This window comes from Aquarana catesbeiana, linkage group LG10, assembly GCF_042186555.1.
Source record: "Aquarana catesbeiana isolate 2022-GZ linkage group LG10, ASM4218655v1, whole genome shotgun sequence".
Taxonomy (NCBI): domain Eukaryota; kingdom Metazoa; phylum Chordata; class Amphibia; order Anura; family Ranidae; genus Aquarana; species Aquarana catesbeiana.
The window spans coordinates 129,772,152-129,789,209 of record NC_133333.1 but is presented as its reverse complement, the minus strand read 5'-3'; the positions used below and the strand labels follow the sequence as shown (position 1 = coordinate 129,789,209).

At 44.0% G+C, this 17,058-nt stretch overlaps 1 protein-coding gene across 9 annotated transcripts in view; it reads left to right on the top strand.

Moving 5' to 3' along the window:
* Positions 1-17,058, top strand: part of LOC141110891 (epsin-1-like) — a 157,599-nt gene that overhangs the window by 62,799 nt on the left and 77,742 nt on the right. For 5 of the 9 annotated variants that reach the window (XM_073602644.1, XM_073602642.1, XM_073602647.1 and 2 more), the window contains exon 4: positions 16,402-16,535. In XM_073602644.1, the coding sequence (XP_073458745.1) occupies positions 16,402-16,535 (134 nt within the window). The remainder of the gene's footprint in view (positions 1-16,401; positions 16,536-17,058) is intronic. The other 4 variants (XM_073602645.1, XM_073602643.1, XM_073602648.1 and 1 more) reach the window with 1 other exon arrangement.

The following is a 17,058-nucleotide window of genomic DNA, read 5'->3' as shown; positions in this document are numbered from 1 at the left end:
TTTAGGGCTTATCTAAATGTATCAGAAGCTTTCATTTATCACTAGATTTGGACATGTTATAAGCTGGGAGGCTTTGTCTCCCACCTTAGTGTGGGCTATATAAAGTTAAGTGTACAGCATTCTCTGTTAACATACATTGTTTTAAATATGTAGTTTAACCACTTCAGCCCCGGAAGATTTGGCTGCTCAATGATCAGGCCATTTTTTGCGATATGACACTGAATCGCTTTAACTGAAAATTGCGCTGTACCCAAACAAAATTGACGTCCTCTTTTCCCCACAAATAGAGCTTTCTTTTGGTGGTATTTGATCACCTCTGCGGTTTTTATTTTTTGCGCTATAAACAAAAGAAAAGTGACAATTTTGAAAAAAACACTCTCTTACTTTTTTGCTATAATAAATATCCCACAATTTTTTTTTTTTTTTTTTTTTTTTTTTTTTTTTCAAAAAAACATTTTTCTCCAAGCGTCTTCCAGGACAGCCCATGAGACCTTGGGCTCCTCCTACCAGGACAGGAAACACGTCACCCCCACCAGATAAAAGGGCGGTCCTCCAGGCCCATGTCAGTTATTTGTGTTTCCTCCGTATGGGGGGGAACATGTTCATGGAACCTGCTCCCATAGGCCTTATAAGCAGGGGCTTTGTATGGCTTTTTTCTGGGGCATATCACTTACCTCTTCCTCTGCCAGAAGCAGCACACCGCTGGGGAGGTTGGCTGTGTTGCTGTTCTCTGTCCTCAGTGCCTGGAGAGGGCCAGGACCGGGGTGAGGTCGTGCCCCTAGCACAGTGCATTGCACTCTAGCTCAGCTGAGCTTCGGTTGTCCTTCCCTGCCGACAGCCTGGCTGATCTGAGCAAGGAATGGAGGAAGCCGCAGCGTTCGAGGGGGCGGAGCTATTGCGCTCCAAGTTGGCCCACAGGAAGTGCCTGGAGAGGGTTACTTCCGGGGCATATGACATCATCGGGCGCCGGAGACGAGGTTACAGTCTTCATAAACGGCGCGAACAGAGAACGCTGGCTGCTGGTGTTTCTTGGTGTTAAGCAGCCAGGCTGTGGATGACCAAGAGGGGCAGAATGGATCCTCCTGCAGTACCTGCACAGGCAGCGGATGCAGTTCCCAACACCAGCACCTCACAGGTAAGCCTGGGGTGTTCTGTCACCACCTTACTATCCCTGTGAGTGTTCCCTCCCCCTCCCCCCTCTGTAGTAGTGGGTGTAAGGGGACACATTTCCTCCCTCCTGCACGTGGTGTTAAGGAGTGATTGTGTGGCTTTAATTACATTGTGGGTCATTTATTTTGTCTTGCAGACCAAGACTCAGGACAAGGCCCAAGCGCAGCCACTTAAAAGGAAATGTGCGGTTTGCGCAAACAAATTGAGCTCCTCATGGAGCAAAGCAGTTTGTCGCCCCTGTATAGAAGGCCTAGTAAAGGATGACCCGGTTGCCTCTTGCCAGAAGATGCTTACTTCTGTTAGGGATGAGCTTGCGTCCACCTTCAGTTCCTTTAGAACGCTTATTGACAAGCTCCAGACTGCAGCAGAGAGTCCGTCTTCACTGAAGGCGTCAGTAAGCACTCCGCAGGCAGAGAGTGAAGACTCTGAGGCTGAGGTCAGATCTACCCGTTCTTCTCTGGAAGAATCAGGGTCAGATACAGAGCCCAGAGATAGAGAATCCATTCGAGGCTCAAGATTTAAGTTATCTGTTGAGAATGTAGATGGCTTATTAAAGGCTATCTATACTACCTTTTGAGTTAAAAGAGGAAGAGGTTCAGTTATCCAAACATGATCTTATGTATAAAGGATTACATAAGAGAAAATCAAGAGTGTTTCCAGTTCATAGTTCTTTGGTTGATACTATTAAACTGGAGTAGGATAATCCTGAGAGAAAACCATTCTTCTCTAGTAACCTAAAAAGGAGGTTTCCTTTTGATGAGGACACTGCGCAGCCATGGAATAAGAATCCCAAGTTAGACGCACCTCTTTCAAAAGTTTCTAAAAACTCGGACCTGGCGTTTGATGATATGGGTACGCTTAAGGATCCGATGGACAAGAGGGGGGATATCCTTCTCCACAGAGCCTGGGACTCAGCAGTTGGAAACCTGAAACCAGCTTTGGCTTCCACTTGTGTGGCCAGAAATCTGGAGGTTTGGTTGACTCAGATTCAGTCACATCTGTCAGCAGGTACCTCCAGAGAGCAAATTTTAAAGTCTTTTCCTCTCCTATTTCAGGCAGTGGGTTTTTTGGCAGATTCTTCCGCTGAGTCGGTAAGAATGTCAGCCAGGACTTCGGCTCTAGTGAACTCGGCCAGGAGAAGCCTTTGGCTTAAGACCTGGTCAGGGGACTCGGCCTCCAAGTTGCGCCTTTGTGGCCTTCCTTTAACTGGCGATCATTTATTTGGCCCAGGTCTACAGGAGGCACTGGAACGCACGGCTGATAAGAAAAAGGCGTTTCCAGAGAGAAAGAGAGTTCAGACAGCCAGAAAAATTTTTTTTCGTGGCCAAAACAGGCAACAGAGTCCTAGAGAAAAGGACAGCAGGCCGAAAAAGCATTGGACTGGGCACAAAGGCAGGGGCAAAGGGGGAGTGCTATTTAACCCTCCTCAACAGCCCGCCAAGCCGCAGTGACTTGTGTTCCCCGGTGGGAGGGAGATTGAGGGCCTTCATCCCACAGTGGGCAGCAGTCACTCTGAGCCCCTTCGTCCTGGACCTAGTGACCAACGGGTACAGGCTGGAGTTTGTTCACCAACCACCAGAACGTTTGTTGGTCACATTTCCTCCACAAGATCGGGAGAAAGCGAGGGCTCTGGGTCTCCAGATCGGAGACTTATTAGATCAAAAAGTCCTGATTCCTGTTCCTCGATCGGAGCGGGGCAAGGGATTCTATTCCCATGTATTTGTGGTCAGAAAGCCGGCAGGAAAGTTTCGACTTATCCTGAATCTCCGGACCTTAAACAAGTCCATCAGATACAAGCATTTCCGTATGGAGACGGTTTTTACAATCAAAAACCTACTATACCCAAACTGCTTTATGGCCACGTTGGACTTAAGGGATGCTTATCTTCACATCCCTATCCATCCAGCCTTCCAAAAGTTTTTGAGATTGGCAGTGAAGACGGGTATGGGGACCCGACATTTTAAATTTCAGGCCCTCCCCTTCGGTCTTTCCTCAGCCCCACGCATCTTTACGAAGGTGTTGGGGGAAGTGCTGGCTCCTCTAAGATTAAAGGCAATAACGGTTATCCCTTACTTAGACGACCTCCTGATAGTGGCAAAATCATACCAAAGGCTGTTGGAAGATCTCCAGGCTGTACAGGACTTCTTACAGTCCCTAGGCTGGCTAATAAACAAAGAAAAATCGTCCTTGATTCCGGCCCAGAAAGTAACTTATCTGGGTTACGATTTTTGCTCCGTGAACCAAAGAGTTTTTCTTCCTCAGGAGAAGATTACCAAAGTGTTCCAGACTATGTCAACATTGCAGACCAACCAGTCGGTCTCTCTGAGACAGGTGTCGAGGGCAGTGGGTCTTATGACCTCATGTTTTCCCTCAGTACCATGGGCGAGACTCCGTCAGCGTCCGTTACAAAGGTTTCTTTTAAGAAACTGGGACGGGGACGTAAGGTCCCTGGAGTCAAGGATCTGGCTTCCCGACAGGATAAAAAGAAGCCTGTGGTGGTGGAGAGCTGGTCAGCACCTAGCAGGAGGTCTCCCATGGTCCTTTCCCATTTCCCGAAGGATTACCACGGATGAGAGTTCCTGGGGATGGGGGGCCCACCTCAGCAATGCAGTAGCGCAAGGAGAGTGGTCCCCAGAGGAGGCAAGGGCCTCATCCAATCAAAGAGAGCTGCTTGCAGTCCAGAGAGCCCTCCAGTCTTTTCAGATGGAGGTCAGGGGTCACAACCTCCAAATCCTGTCAGACAATATAGCGACAGTCGCGTATATCAACAAGCAGGGAGGCACGAGAAGCCGGAGGCTTCAGTCCATTGCCCAGGAGATCCTTTCATGGGCAGAGGGGAATCTAGCCTCCATTTCTGCTGTACACCTGAAGGGGAAAAACAATTGCCTGGCAGATTATCTCAGCCGTCACAGGATAGACCGAGACAACTGGTCTCTTCATCCCGAAGTCTTTGCAGATCTCACCAAGAGATGGGGTTATCCGGTAGCGGATTTGTTCGCAAACCGAAACAACCGCAAGACGGAGATATTCTTTTCCATGAACCCGGCAGACCAAGCCTTTGGGATCGATGCTCTGGCAAACCCGTGGCCTCCGGGCCTATGTTATGCCTTTCCGCCAATCAGGCTGATTCCAGAAGTCCTCCGGAAGTTTCGGCTGGAAGAGACAGATCTGATTCTAATTGCCCCGTTTTGGCCCAAGATGCCATGGTTTTCCCTGCTACAGTCTCTGGTTTCAGAGCCTCCGTGGAGTCTTCCGAAAAGGGAAGACCTATTATTGCAGGGTCCAGTATCACACCCTCAGGTGGTTTCCTTAAACTTGACGGCCTGGTATCTGAAGAAAAGATACTGAGCGCCCAAGGGTTCTCTGACAAAGTAGTCAGGACTCTCGTGAATTGCAGGAAGCCAGTTACTAGAGCCATATATTCCAAAGTTTGGGAAAGGTTTAACTCATGGTTATCTGAAAATGATAGATTAGCTCATGATATTCCGTCTATTTTGGAATTTTTCCAAGAGGGTGTCGACAAAGGTCTTTCTGTTAGTACCTTAAAGGTACAGGCGGCAGCTATTAGTGTGTTCCTCCAGTTTTCTCTCCTGGAAAATCCCACTATAGCCAGATTTTTCAAATCTATCTCTAGGGCCAGACCAGTAGTGGTGAGAAGTTGTCCAATGTGGGATCTGTCCCTAGTACTTCAAACTCTGGTAGAATTTCCGTTTGAACCTCTGGAAAGTATGTCAGTTAAGTTACTTACATTAAAAACTGTGTTCCTTATAGCTGTTACCTCAGCTCGTAGGGTAAGTGAGTTGCAGGCCCTATCAGTTAGGGAGCCCTTCCTCACGATTTTTGAGGATCGAGTTGTGTTACGAACCGATCCAGGTTTTTTGCCCAAGGTGGCAAGTACATTCCACCGATCTCAGAACATTGTATTGCCAACTTTTTGTAGTTCGCCACAGGGCGACTTAGAAAGAAAATTTAGTTTCCTAGATGTAAGAAGGATTCTCTTGGTCTATCTTGAGGTCACGAAGACCTTTAGGAAAACTGATGCCTTGTTTGTCCTCTTTTCTGGAGTTCACAAGGGGAATAGTGCATCTAAAGCCACATTGGCTAGATGGATAAAGCAAGCCATCTTGGAAGCTTACAAAATTAGGGAGGTCCCTACACCTTTTTTTACTGCGCACTCAACTAGAGCCTTGTCTACGTCTTGGGCTGAGAGGGCTGGTGCCTCACCGGAACAAATTTGCAGGGCTGCCACTTGGTCCAGTTACTCGACCTTCATTAAACATTATCGCCTGGATCTCCTATTAGCTCAGGAGCAGGCGTTTGGTCGTAAGGTCCTTCAGGCAGTTGTCCCTCCCTAGACTGGTAAGTTCTGGCTCATCGTCTCATGGGCTGTCCTGGAAGACGCTTGGAGAAAAGCTGAGTTAGACTTACCGGTAACTCCTTTTCTGAGAGTCTTCCAGGACTGCCGGATTCCCACCCGGTATTGTCTGAAGTTATGTGTATTATGCATATGTTTTGCAGGGTCCTACGGTTCTTGAGAATACTGACATGGGCCTGGAGGACCGCCCTTTTATCTGGTGGGGGTGACGTGTTTCCTGTCCTGGTAGGAGGAGCCCAAGGTCTCATGGGCTGTCCTGGAAGACTCTCAGAAAAGGAGTTACCGGTAAGTCTAACTCAGCTTTTTCCCCAGTTTAGGCCGATATGTATTCTTCTACGTATTGTTGGTAAATATATCGCAATAAGCGTATATTGATTGGTTTGCACAAAAGTTATAGCGTCTACAAAATAGGGGATAGATTTGGGGGCTTTTAATTTTTTTTTTTTTTTTTTTTATTGTTTTTTACTGGTAATGGTAGCAATCTACAATTTTTATCGGGACTGCACTATTACGGCGGACACATTGGACACTTTTGGCACATTTTTAGGACCATTGACAATTATACAGCGATCAGTGCTATAAAAACTGTATAAATGTCACTGGCAGAGGAGGGGTTAACTGTGTTCACTAGGTGTGTTCTAACTGTGTGGAAGGATGGGACTGACTAAGGGAGAAGAGAGATCGGTGTCCATACTTGGTATGAACACACAATCTCTCTCCTCACCCCTGAAAGAACCGGGATTTGTGTGTTTACAGAGATCCATAGTTGAACTACATTCAGAGGAAACCATGTTGGTATTGTAGTGTGTTTCTGCAAAATTGAAAACATGCTAAAAAATGCATAGGTGTGAACCAGGCCTTAAAGGGGTTGTAAAGGTAAAAATTTTTTCACCTTAATGCATTCTATGCATTAAGGTGAAAAAACTTTTTACAGTACCGCCGCCCCCAGCCCCCCCCGTTTTACTTACCTGACGCCTCGAATCTTTGCTGCTCGTCCTCGTCAGCTTCATTGCAGCTCAGCCTGGTCGCTGATTGGCTGCAGTGGATGGATTGAAAGCAGCGCAGCCATTGGCTCGCGCTGCTGTCAATCACATCCGATGACGCAGCGCGCCGGGGGGCGGGGCTGAGTGATACAGCGAGCGGCTATAGCCGCCGGCTGTATCACGGGAGCGCGCCCGCAAGCACTCACCACCGTGCGAGGGAGCTCGCATGAAGGTGGTAAATGCTTGCGGGGAGGAGCTGAAACAGCCGCCGAGGGACCCCAGAAGACCAGGTTCGGGGCCACTCTGTGCAGAACGAGCTGCACAGTGAAGGTAAGTATAACATGTTTGTTATTTTAAAAAAAAAAAAAAAAATAACTTTACAACCCCTTTAAAGTTGGGAGTTAGTGGCAACATCTCCACCTTTCCTTTCACTTGGGGCTCATGAATCTCCCCTATTGTATGACATTGTACTTACCTTCTAGGGGACCCAGTGAGCATGGAGTAAAAACCAACTGTTTTTATTGTAGACGGTGATCAATAATGAGTAATTGTCGTTATGCTGTGCCTCACCCTGTGAAAAGACCTTCAGCCTTTTTAATCTAATCTCAGTATATTTGTTATGCAATGAGTGGTGCATTTTTTAGCTGCATAAGAGTGAAATTCAATTATTTTATTTTACAATCGCTATTTTTTTTTTTTTTTTCTTGACTAAAAGTCTTGTAAATCCTGTGCACAAATGGTTTTTGAATTCTTTTAGCCCTCTGATAAATGGAGGTTAGAGCAGGGTACCCCATATGTCAGCAAACTTATTCAGGTTTGCACTTCCTTCAGACCTATGCTGGTAGAAAGTTTCCAAGTGTGGATATCAGCAAAAAGATTATGCTAGCTTCTTGCCTTTTGATGACCACCTAAAATAAAAATGAAAGTGATTGCAAACTATCACCTTGTAAAACAACCCATTCAGTTTAAAATAGAAATAGAAAGCATTTGTGTATACATATACAAAAACCATTAAAAATACATTTTTCACCTTTTTGTGTTTAAGTGATCACATACCCACTGTTCTCAGCTGCATAAGAGCTGGGGGAAGGAGAAGCAGCAGTACATTGGTCTTCCCAGTGAAAGGCTCTGTGTGTGTGTGTGTGTGTGTGTCAGGATAAATCTTACAGCACAAATCTGACAAATGAGACCACATTGAGTTCCCAGCATAGCTATAGAACTGACCATGGTGTGTTCTCCTGCTTAGTGTGGTCAGTTTTTAATTGGAAAGCAGAGGGACTGACTGGCAGGAGCACCAGGGATTTCACACAAAGTAAGCAATACAAAGAGAACAAGATACTTTTGATACAAGTACATGGTACAGTAAGCACATATCAGGAATATGAAATGTTGGCTTTACATGTTCTTTAGATCTCTAACTGGGGCTCGAATGACAAAAACAACCTTGAGTTTGAGGACATGTGTTCTGCCATTTTAAACTTTGTGGGGTCAAAAAAAACAAGATGACTGTGTAGATTACTGTCCTTTTACCTCCAAATATAGTGGTGTTTTGTGGGCAAAAATATTGATTGTTGTAATTTTATAGACTTGATTTTTAAACCATGAGCCCCTGGTTACAGCTGTAGGACTACAAACCTACATTCCTTTTTTATTATTTTGTCAGGTTCTACTGCCTTCAGGATAATCGGATACCTGCAAACAAAAAATTCTGTAGGCCAGCCCAGGATAACCCCTCCTTTTCTCAGAATACCCCAGGTTTTTTTTTTTTTTTTCTTTCTATTGGCCTAGGTGGATGAACATATTTTCTTCAGCTCTTCTGGGAATAGTCTAACCATTTCTTTTATACTACTTTTTTTTTTTTTTTTTTCTTAAATTCCTCCTCAGTTAAGATTCCTGGCTACATCGCTGCTTGAGCTGGTCTGTTGTTGCAGCTCTCCAGATCAGGCTTTCCTCAACCTGGCTTTGAAATGCTTCACCCAGACCTCACACTACATTATGGGCTAGCCTAGCTTTCTTGACCCCATTCTGGTATGATAGCCATAAAACGCTTTCCACGTGCAGAACTGTTGGCATTCTCTCAGTGCTTGTACCATCTCTGGTGTTCAGGCTAAGCAGCTTATTGTTTTGACCATGACCGCTTGAGTGCTTTCGTCATATACCGCTTCCTCCCAGTCTGAATATAGATATCAGATATTCCTAACCGCTGACCACCAATAACAAGGCAGTACTCGTTTGGTTGCTATACCAGAAGTGGTTTATTTGGGATCCCACACAAATATATACACCAGGATGACCAACTGTAACCAGAAACCTAATTAACATAAGCTAATTAATTATTTAACCAGACTAGGTGACTCAGATATGAGCTTTCAGGGCAGCCTTGTCTCCTAGCTCACTGACTATACAATACACATTATCATAAATATCAACACAGAACTCCTTCACACAATAGCAGCATTAATTGGCACAAACAATGGGTGAAAGACTCTTAGATGCCACACTGACTTATTTACAATAAACACATTATAGCAGACAACAGACAGGTGGCTGGAGTTGATGACAGCATCTGCTATGAGTCCCCACAGTATGAAGCAGTCACCATTTCTAATATGGCATATACAGGGTTCCCAGAGTCTGTGTGTCTTGGGGGGGACATGGACTTGAATCCAAAGTAACATTACTTCAAGGGTCCCCAGGCATACACCTCACAAACAGTATTGTTCCCTTAAAATCTAGGGCCCATAATCAGTAGGCAAGAGGCTAGCATTCAGTCCCCTCCAAAAGCCTCTGTCCCGGGTGAGACTATCACAGGGTGCCTTTGAATTTCCCGCATTTCATTGGTTTAACGCTAAAGCCTCCTACACACGATCAGATTTTCATCCGGGAATTGTGTGATGACAGACTGTTTACCTAAAATCCGACTGTTGGTACGCTCCATCAGACAATTGTTGTCCAACTTTCGGTCAACAAATGTTGGATGGCAGGCTAGTAAATTTTCGAACAATGGTCTGTCAGATTTTCATATCGTGTGTTCACAAGTCCGTCACACAAGTCCAAAGTACAAACACATGTGCTCGGAATCAATGCTCACCAAACACGACATTAGAAGAAGGTGCCCAAAGCGTGTCGCTCATGAGCTGAAATTCCACGTAGTACGTAGGGCTGGGAGATTTTCTAGAAAAAAAAAAAAATCTGCGGGGTTTTTTTTTTTTTTTTGGACACCACGCCGGTCCTGAGGAGCTGTGGGCAGGAGTTTTTAGGCGAGGTCGCGACGTCCGGCCTCGCGGACTAGGCCGAAGCCTCGCCTAAAAACTCCTGCCCGCAGCTCTTCAGGACCGGCGCAGTGAAAAAAAAAAAAATCTAAAAAAACGATTTTGCTTAAATTTTGAATCGATTTGACCTATAAACTCGATTCAAGATTTAAATTGATTTTTTTTTTTTTTTTTTGTTTTTTTTTTTTTCCCCAGCCCTAGTAGTACGTCACTACATTCGTGTTTGTTGGCCGACAGTTGTGTACGCAAGACAAGTTCCTGGCACACGCCCTTCGGACAAAAGTCTGACGCTCTGTTGGTCAACAATTGGATCGTGTGTACGAGGCTGAAGTCAGAGTTGACATCTGTTGGGTGGACTTGCGCCGTCTGCTCTCTTTCCTGCTATTTGGCATTGAGGAAATGCAAAACAAAAGGCTAAAGGAGGGGTACCTCATCCTAAACACAGTATATAGAACAAGAACATGATGGATTATCGCAGTACCACTGAGGAATAGGACCAAATATAAATTAATAAGAGTTTATTACAAAAAAATCATACATATAAACCTACTAAAAACAGAATACTGTCTAGAGGTTCAGCAATACAGGTTACAGTATATGTGAAGACAGGATGGTTGATGCGTTTCACATGATAGCTTCTTCAGAACCAACCTTAACATATAACAATAAACCTTAAAATGGAAAGATAGGAGAGATACATATATTAAAACACAGGCAGGACCAATAATATGTAAATATATAAAGTATAGATAAATAAAAAAATATTACTCAATGATATTCAAACTTACGCTTTACAGAACCCAGATAGTCAAAACTGAGGAGCAGAAATGGTATGCCCCTCATAAACCGGGGGGAGTGTATAGAGACAGGGATGCAGGACCTGGATCCGAATATTTCCCAATAAGCCTGTAGAGTTATTAAAACAGGCAATGAATTAGTAGCAAAGCAATATACATAAATACCTTCCATTGGTAAATATCAATCTATCCAAGAAAATCAATCTATCCAAAAAAAGGCCACAACAAGTTATGGCCACATTAATAGGTACACTAGACACAAAAATTGTTCAAGCCCAGTATACTTTGATCACATATCCAATGCTCACAAAGCAGTAGCGCAACAAGGAATTCTTAACAAGAAAACGTCTTGCTGGGAAAGGAAGGACCAATTGCCGAAAAAATAAAACCCCTAAATCAAACACCCCAAAATGGGAAAAGATTGATGGCAGAGAAAGGGATAGCAAGTGAGACAAAGCAAAAAGATGAGACTGCAGGTTTTACCTAGGTGGGATCTACATCTCAGTCCATACAACTCAAACCGAGGGGGAGAGAAGACTGTCTCCTAACATTGAGCTCTGCAGAATAGTCCAACCAGAGATGGTACCAAACAAGTTGTAATAGAGGGTCTGGCAAGAAGAATATCTATTGACCAGCGCCTCTAAAAAGACCATAAGGAATATATATGTATGTATGTATGTATGTGTATGTTAATTACAATTCAGGATAACATACAGTCTAGTTATCAAATCGAACCATGGTATGAAAAGATCCACCATATAGTCATAAATTCAGCACAGAAAAACAAGCAGCACCTACCATTCAGAAAGACAGCTCCACATAGTACACCGCTCACCAAACCCAGCATGAAAGGGTAACTATATAAACAATGTGGCGCCAAAATTAAGTTTGCACAGCTGTTGCAGCTAGAAGGAGGAGAGAAAAAAAAAAACCGAGGCAACCAGAGAAAGCGCGTGTGAGTCGGAATGACTTCACACTCCGGCGCATCAGCCTCATAACATAGAGCGGAGAAAACGAAACTCTGCACATGCGCGGACGGGGCGGGAATCACCGCAAATGTAGAGCCGACAACTGGAAGGGACGACTGCAGTGATACAGCGCCACTGGTGGACACAGATCATATGCAACTCAGCTGGGAAGAACCCTAACATCAAAATAAACAAAAAAATACGTAAATAAGTAATTTAAATATATAAAAGAAGAAAAGGGAGGGGGGGACCCCCAGACGCCACCACCGTCAACTCCACCACCTACCATGCCCGGTGGAGCCCCCCTAAGAATCTCAATAGGATCCAGATCTCGCATATCCACCTCTGTATACCAGTGGGCTCCTCAGATTAACCCTTTAGAAAAATATATGAAAAACGTTTGATAATATAATCACACTACAAAATGAATTAAAAAATAACATGGACCGCCACGTATGTTCAAGCAGTATCCCCAACCTTCCTTATACAGTCAGGTCCATAAATATTGGGACATCGACACAATTCTAATCTTTTTGGCTCCATACACCACCACAATGAATTTGAAATGAAACGAACAAGATGTGCTTTAACTGCAGACTTTCAGCTTTAATTTGAGGGTATTTACATCCAAATCAGGCGAACAGTGTAGGAATTACAACAGTTTGTATATGTGCCTCCCACTTTTTAAGGGACCAAAAGTAATGGGACAGATTAACAATCATCCATCAAACTTTCACTTTTTAATACGGAATGAGAAGAAATCCTGGATAGCCGCACTCTGGGATAAGGACATCTTTATTTAGGTAAAATCCAACAATACAAGCAATTGCAGAGAAGTACAGGGTGGTAGACTGCTAACACGTTTCACATCATTTGGATGCTTATTCGTAGCATAGCATCCGTATTCCCAGCTACGAATAAGCATCCAAATGATGTGAAACGCGTTTGTCTACCACCCTGTACTTCTCTGCAATTGCTTGTATTGTTTGATTTTACCTAAATAAAGATGTCCTTATCCCAGAGTGCGGCTATCCAGGATTTCTTCTCATTCCGTTGCAACCCAGCAAAGCCAGCACCTGGAACCAACTAGCGTTAGGGCGGTGTCATTCCAGACAAGAGTGTTTGTGAGCTGCATCTCTCTTTTTTCACTTTTTAATACTTTGTTGCAAATCCTTTGCAGTCAATTACAGCCTGAAGTCTGGAACGCATATACATCACCAGATGCTGGGTTTCATCCCTGGTGATGCTCTGCCAGGCCTCTACTGCAACTGTCTTCAGTTCCTGCTTGTTCTTGGGGCATTTTCCCTTCAGTTTTGTCTTCAGCAAGTGAAATGCATGCTCAATCGGATTCAGGTCAGGTGATTGACTTGGCCATTGCATAACATTCCACTTCTTTCCCTTAAACTCTTTGGTTGCTTTTGCAGTATGCTTCGGGTCATTGTCCATCTGCACTATGAAGCACCATCCAATGAGTTCTGAAGCATTTTGCTGAATATGAGCAGATAATATTGCCTGAAACACTTCAGAATTGATCTTGCTGCTTTTGTCAGCAGTCACACCATCAATAAATACAAGAGAACCAGTTATATTGGCAGCCATACATGCCCACACCATGACATTACTACCACCACCATGCTTCACTGATGAGGTGGTATGTTTTGGATCATGAGCAGTTCCTTTCCTTCTCCATACGCTACTCTTCCCATCACTCTGGTACAAGTTGATCTTGGTCTCATCTGTCCATAGGATGTTGTTCCAGAACTGTGAAAGCTTTTTTAGATGATGTTTGGCAAACTCTAATCTGGCCTTCCTGTTTTTGAGGCTCACCAATGGTTTACATCTTGTGGTGAACCCTCTGTATTCACTCTGGTGAAGTCTTCTCTTGATTGTTGACCTTGACACACATACACCTACCTCCCGGTGAGTGTTCTTGATCTGGCCAACTGTTGTTAAGGGTGTTTTCTTCACCAGGGAAAGAATTCTTCAGTAATCCACCACAGTTGTTTTCTGTGGTCTTCCGGGTCTTTTGGTGTTGCTGTGCTCACCGGTGCGTTCTTTCTTTTTAAGGATGTTCCAAACAGTTGATTTGGCCACACCTAATGTTTTTGCTATCTCTCTGATGGTTTTTTTTTTTTTTTTTTTTCAGCCTAATGATGGCTTGCTTCACTGATAGTGACAGTTCTTTTGGATCTCATATTGAGAGTTGACAGCAACAGATTCCAAATGCAAATAGCACACTTGAAATTAACTCTGGACCTTTTATCTGCTCCTTGTAAATGGTATAATGAGGGAATAACACACACCTGGCCATGGAACAGCTGAGCAGCCAATTGTCCCATTACTTTTGGTCCCTTAAAAAGTGGGAGGCACATATACAAACTGTTGTAATTCCTACACCGTTCACCTGATTTGGATGTAAATACCCTCAAATTAAAGCTGGAAGTCTGCAGTGAAAGCACATCTTGTTCGTTTCATTTCAAATCCATTGTGGTGGGGTATGGAGCCAAAAAGATTCGAATTGTGTCGATGTCCCAATATTTATGGACCTGACTATTTTTATATCCAATTTTAACCTACAGAATCATGATTCACTCTCAATAGATCTGACATCTCAAAAACGCAGCATGACAGAGGGGAGGAGAGGGAAAATAGAGGAAAGGAGGGGGGGGGGGGGGAAAGGGCAAAAGAAGACAAAAAATCCAACAAGGCAGGACAAAAACCCAAATACACCATGTTTTGGGATAGCCCTGTCTTTTTTATTTATGGTTAAAGGAATGACCTGTAGCTTAAAGACTCATTGAGACCAGGTGCTCGGGTAGCGTTCAACTTAAAAATACATTTGGCCTCACGCTGGAGCAACCGCAGATCGATATTCCCACCACGTGGGTCCTCCCTGACCCTTTCAAGGGCCGTGAAACAGACCATAGATGTATCATTCTTGTGCTGGAGTGCAACGTGTCTGCCTATGGGTGTGTATAGTAAATTTTTTCTAATGTAGTAAATGTGGTCGTATACCCGTCTCCAGAAATTCCTGGAGGTTTTCCCGATATAGAACGAACCACATTTACAAAAAAGCAATATACACGAAACCCTTTGTCTGGCAGTCAGCATGAAATCTCATATGTTAAGTCTCTCCATTGGGCAGGACGTAATATGAGCCCTCCAACATCCAACTGCAATATTCACAATCCTTGCATCTGAACATACCTGGACTCTCGTCCCCAATGTCCCTAAGATCCTGGAAGTGATTCCGAACTAGTCTGTCCTTCAAAGAGGGGCACTTGCTAAAAGTGATTTGTGGGCAGTCGCTAATATATTTGTTCAAAATGCGATCGCCTGACAGAAGGTGCCAATGTTTGTCAATTGCCCGTCTTACAACCTCATGGTTATTGGAATACGTTGTTATGATTCTAACAATCTCATTCTGTTTTTCTTGTTTCTTCTCAAACAATAATTGCCGTCTATCCTTATCGAAAGCCTTCTTAAACACCTTCTTTAGGATTGTCTTATTGTATCCACGCTCACTAAGTCTTGTTCTCAATAGATTAGATTCAATCCTGAAGGACTCTTCTGTGGAGCAATTTCACCTTAGACGCAAATATTGCGAGTAGGATAATCCGTCATGTTGTTCTTGTTCTATATGCATTGAGGAAACCTCACTACTGCTCCTGCTTTGCAAAGAGCCACATGGATTTCCAACTGCTAGTGACTTTTGTCACCTCCTGAGCTTCTGACCCCCACTGGCTACCAGTTGTCTGGGTTTTGTGAGATCTTGAGGCCTTGCCTCCTACTTTGAGCTTAGTTGCCTCACCATAACATGATCTCAACCTGTCTGTATCGAGGAACGAAGAGGACGATCTGGCCTCAACATGTGAGCCCAGGTCACATTCTCCCTAACCATTCCACAGATTAGACTCTGTGCCGCATTAGGGCACTGATGTTTGAAATCTGGAATCCTGCTACCCTGTGGATGTAGCCCAGATTTTCATAGGAGTCCTACTTAGCTCTGTTAATTGAACCCGAGTCCCCTGTCTTATTGTCGAGAGCCTTTACTGCAGTTACACAAGATTTTCTGGCTAGGTTCACCCAATTCCTCGGTGGTCCTGACTGCAGAAGCTTTAAGCTAGTTCCCAGGCCTTAACCATGAGTTGATTCCTGATCTCCCCATGGCCTTAGGAGGCCCAGACAGTGACCATCTCTGGCAGTCTTCTACCATTACCTCTGAGTCCTACAAGAGATCACTTCGACCTATATTGATGCGGTATGTAATTCTCTGCAAGTGGAGAATCGGCCTACTGTCTCCAACCTTGGATCATTCAAAGCTCCAGAGGTGTCCAAATTGTGGAGTCTCTTCCTTCCTTCTCTTCCTGCAGCACAAGGCGGCCATAGTTAATGCAGAAACGCCACTCATAGCCATGTAGGTGCTGTCCTCTGCATCAGTCTGAGTCCAAGGCTCCTTGATGACCTTCCCCCAGGAACCGTCATTGGCAACTCGGGCTTATAGGATACAATCGTGAGGCTTGGCATTCTACAACTCCGAAAGGGAGTGACCGATGGGCCTATAAAAGAATAGAGTGCATAGCTGTGTGTGTTTTGTGTGTGTGTGTGTGTGTGTGTGTGTGTGTGTGTGTGTGTGTGTGTGTGTGTGTGTGTGTGTGTGTGTGTGTGTGTGTGGTGTTTTTTTTTTTTTTTTTTTTTGTTTTTTTTTTATTTATTTTTTTTACGTATATATCCCTAAGATCAAGTCTGTTACTGTCTGCTTAATTTGTGTTTTACAGGTAAAGCGAACTTTAGTTCCCTTATGTTTTCTATTTTACTTTTATTGCACATTTCCAGCATCTTCTGCATCAACAATGAACCCAACAACAGAAGCAGAGCAGGCATGGCCTCAGAGCAGTGGCGAGGAAGAGCTGCAGCTCCAGTTAGCTCTGGCCATGAGCAAGGAAGAAGCGGAGCAGGTAAGAGCAAAGGTAAATTCACTCGGGCCCTTTAAAACTTTTATTCTACTGTGTTTATACCAATATTTTGTCCATAATAAGGTTATATTTTCAAAAGGTGTAGTTTTTTTTTTTTTTTTTTCTGTATTATGTTGATTGATCTTTAACACAGCTGTAACCATAAGTTCTGTGAACATATTGTATGTTTTGTTATATAATCCAATAAAAGGTCATTGGTTCTTACAGTATTTGAGCTTTACCGCACACCTGTGGACACTAATGCATAGCTGACATAGTATTTGTATCTTCAGTTGCAGGCTCTGTACCTCCAGCACTACTTCTGCTAGCAGTACAGTTTTGAAGTTAGACATTCTCCACTCTACAATTCATTGCTTCATGCTTGCAAATCCTAGCAGTAGGCCTGATATTTCCATGTGAGAGGCAGTGTTTATGCAAGTAGGGATTCAGAGAAATGGCATTTATATAGCTGATCTACCAGGGTTCCAAGTGGTACTGGAGAGCAGAGCCTGAAAAGATATTTGTATGCCAACCACCT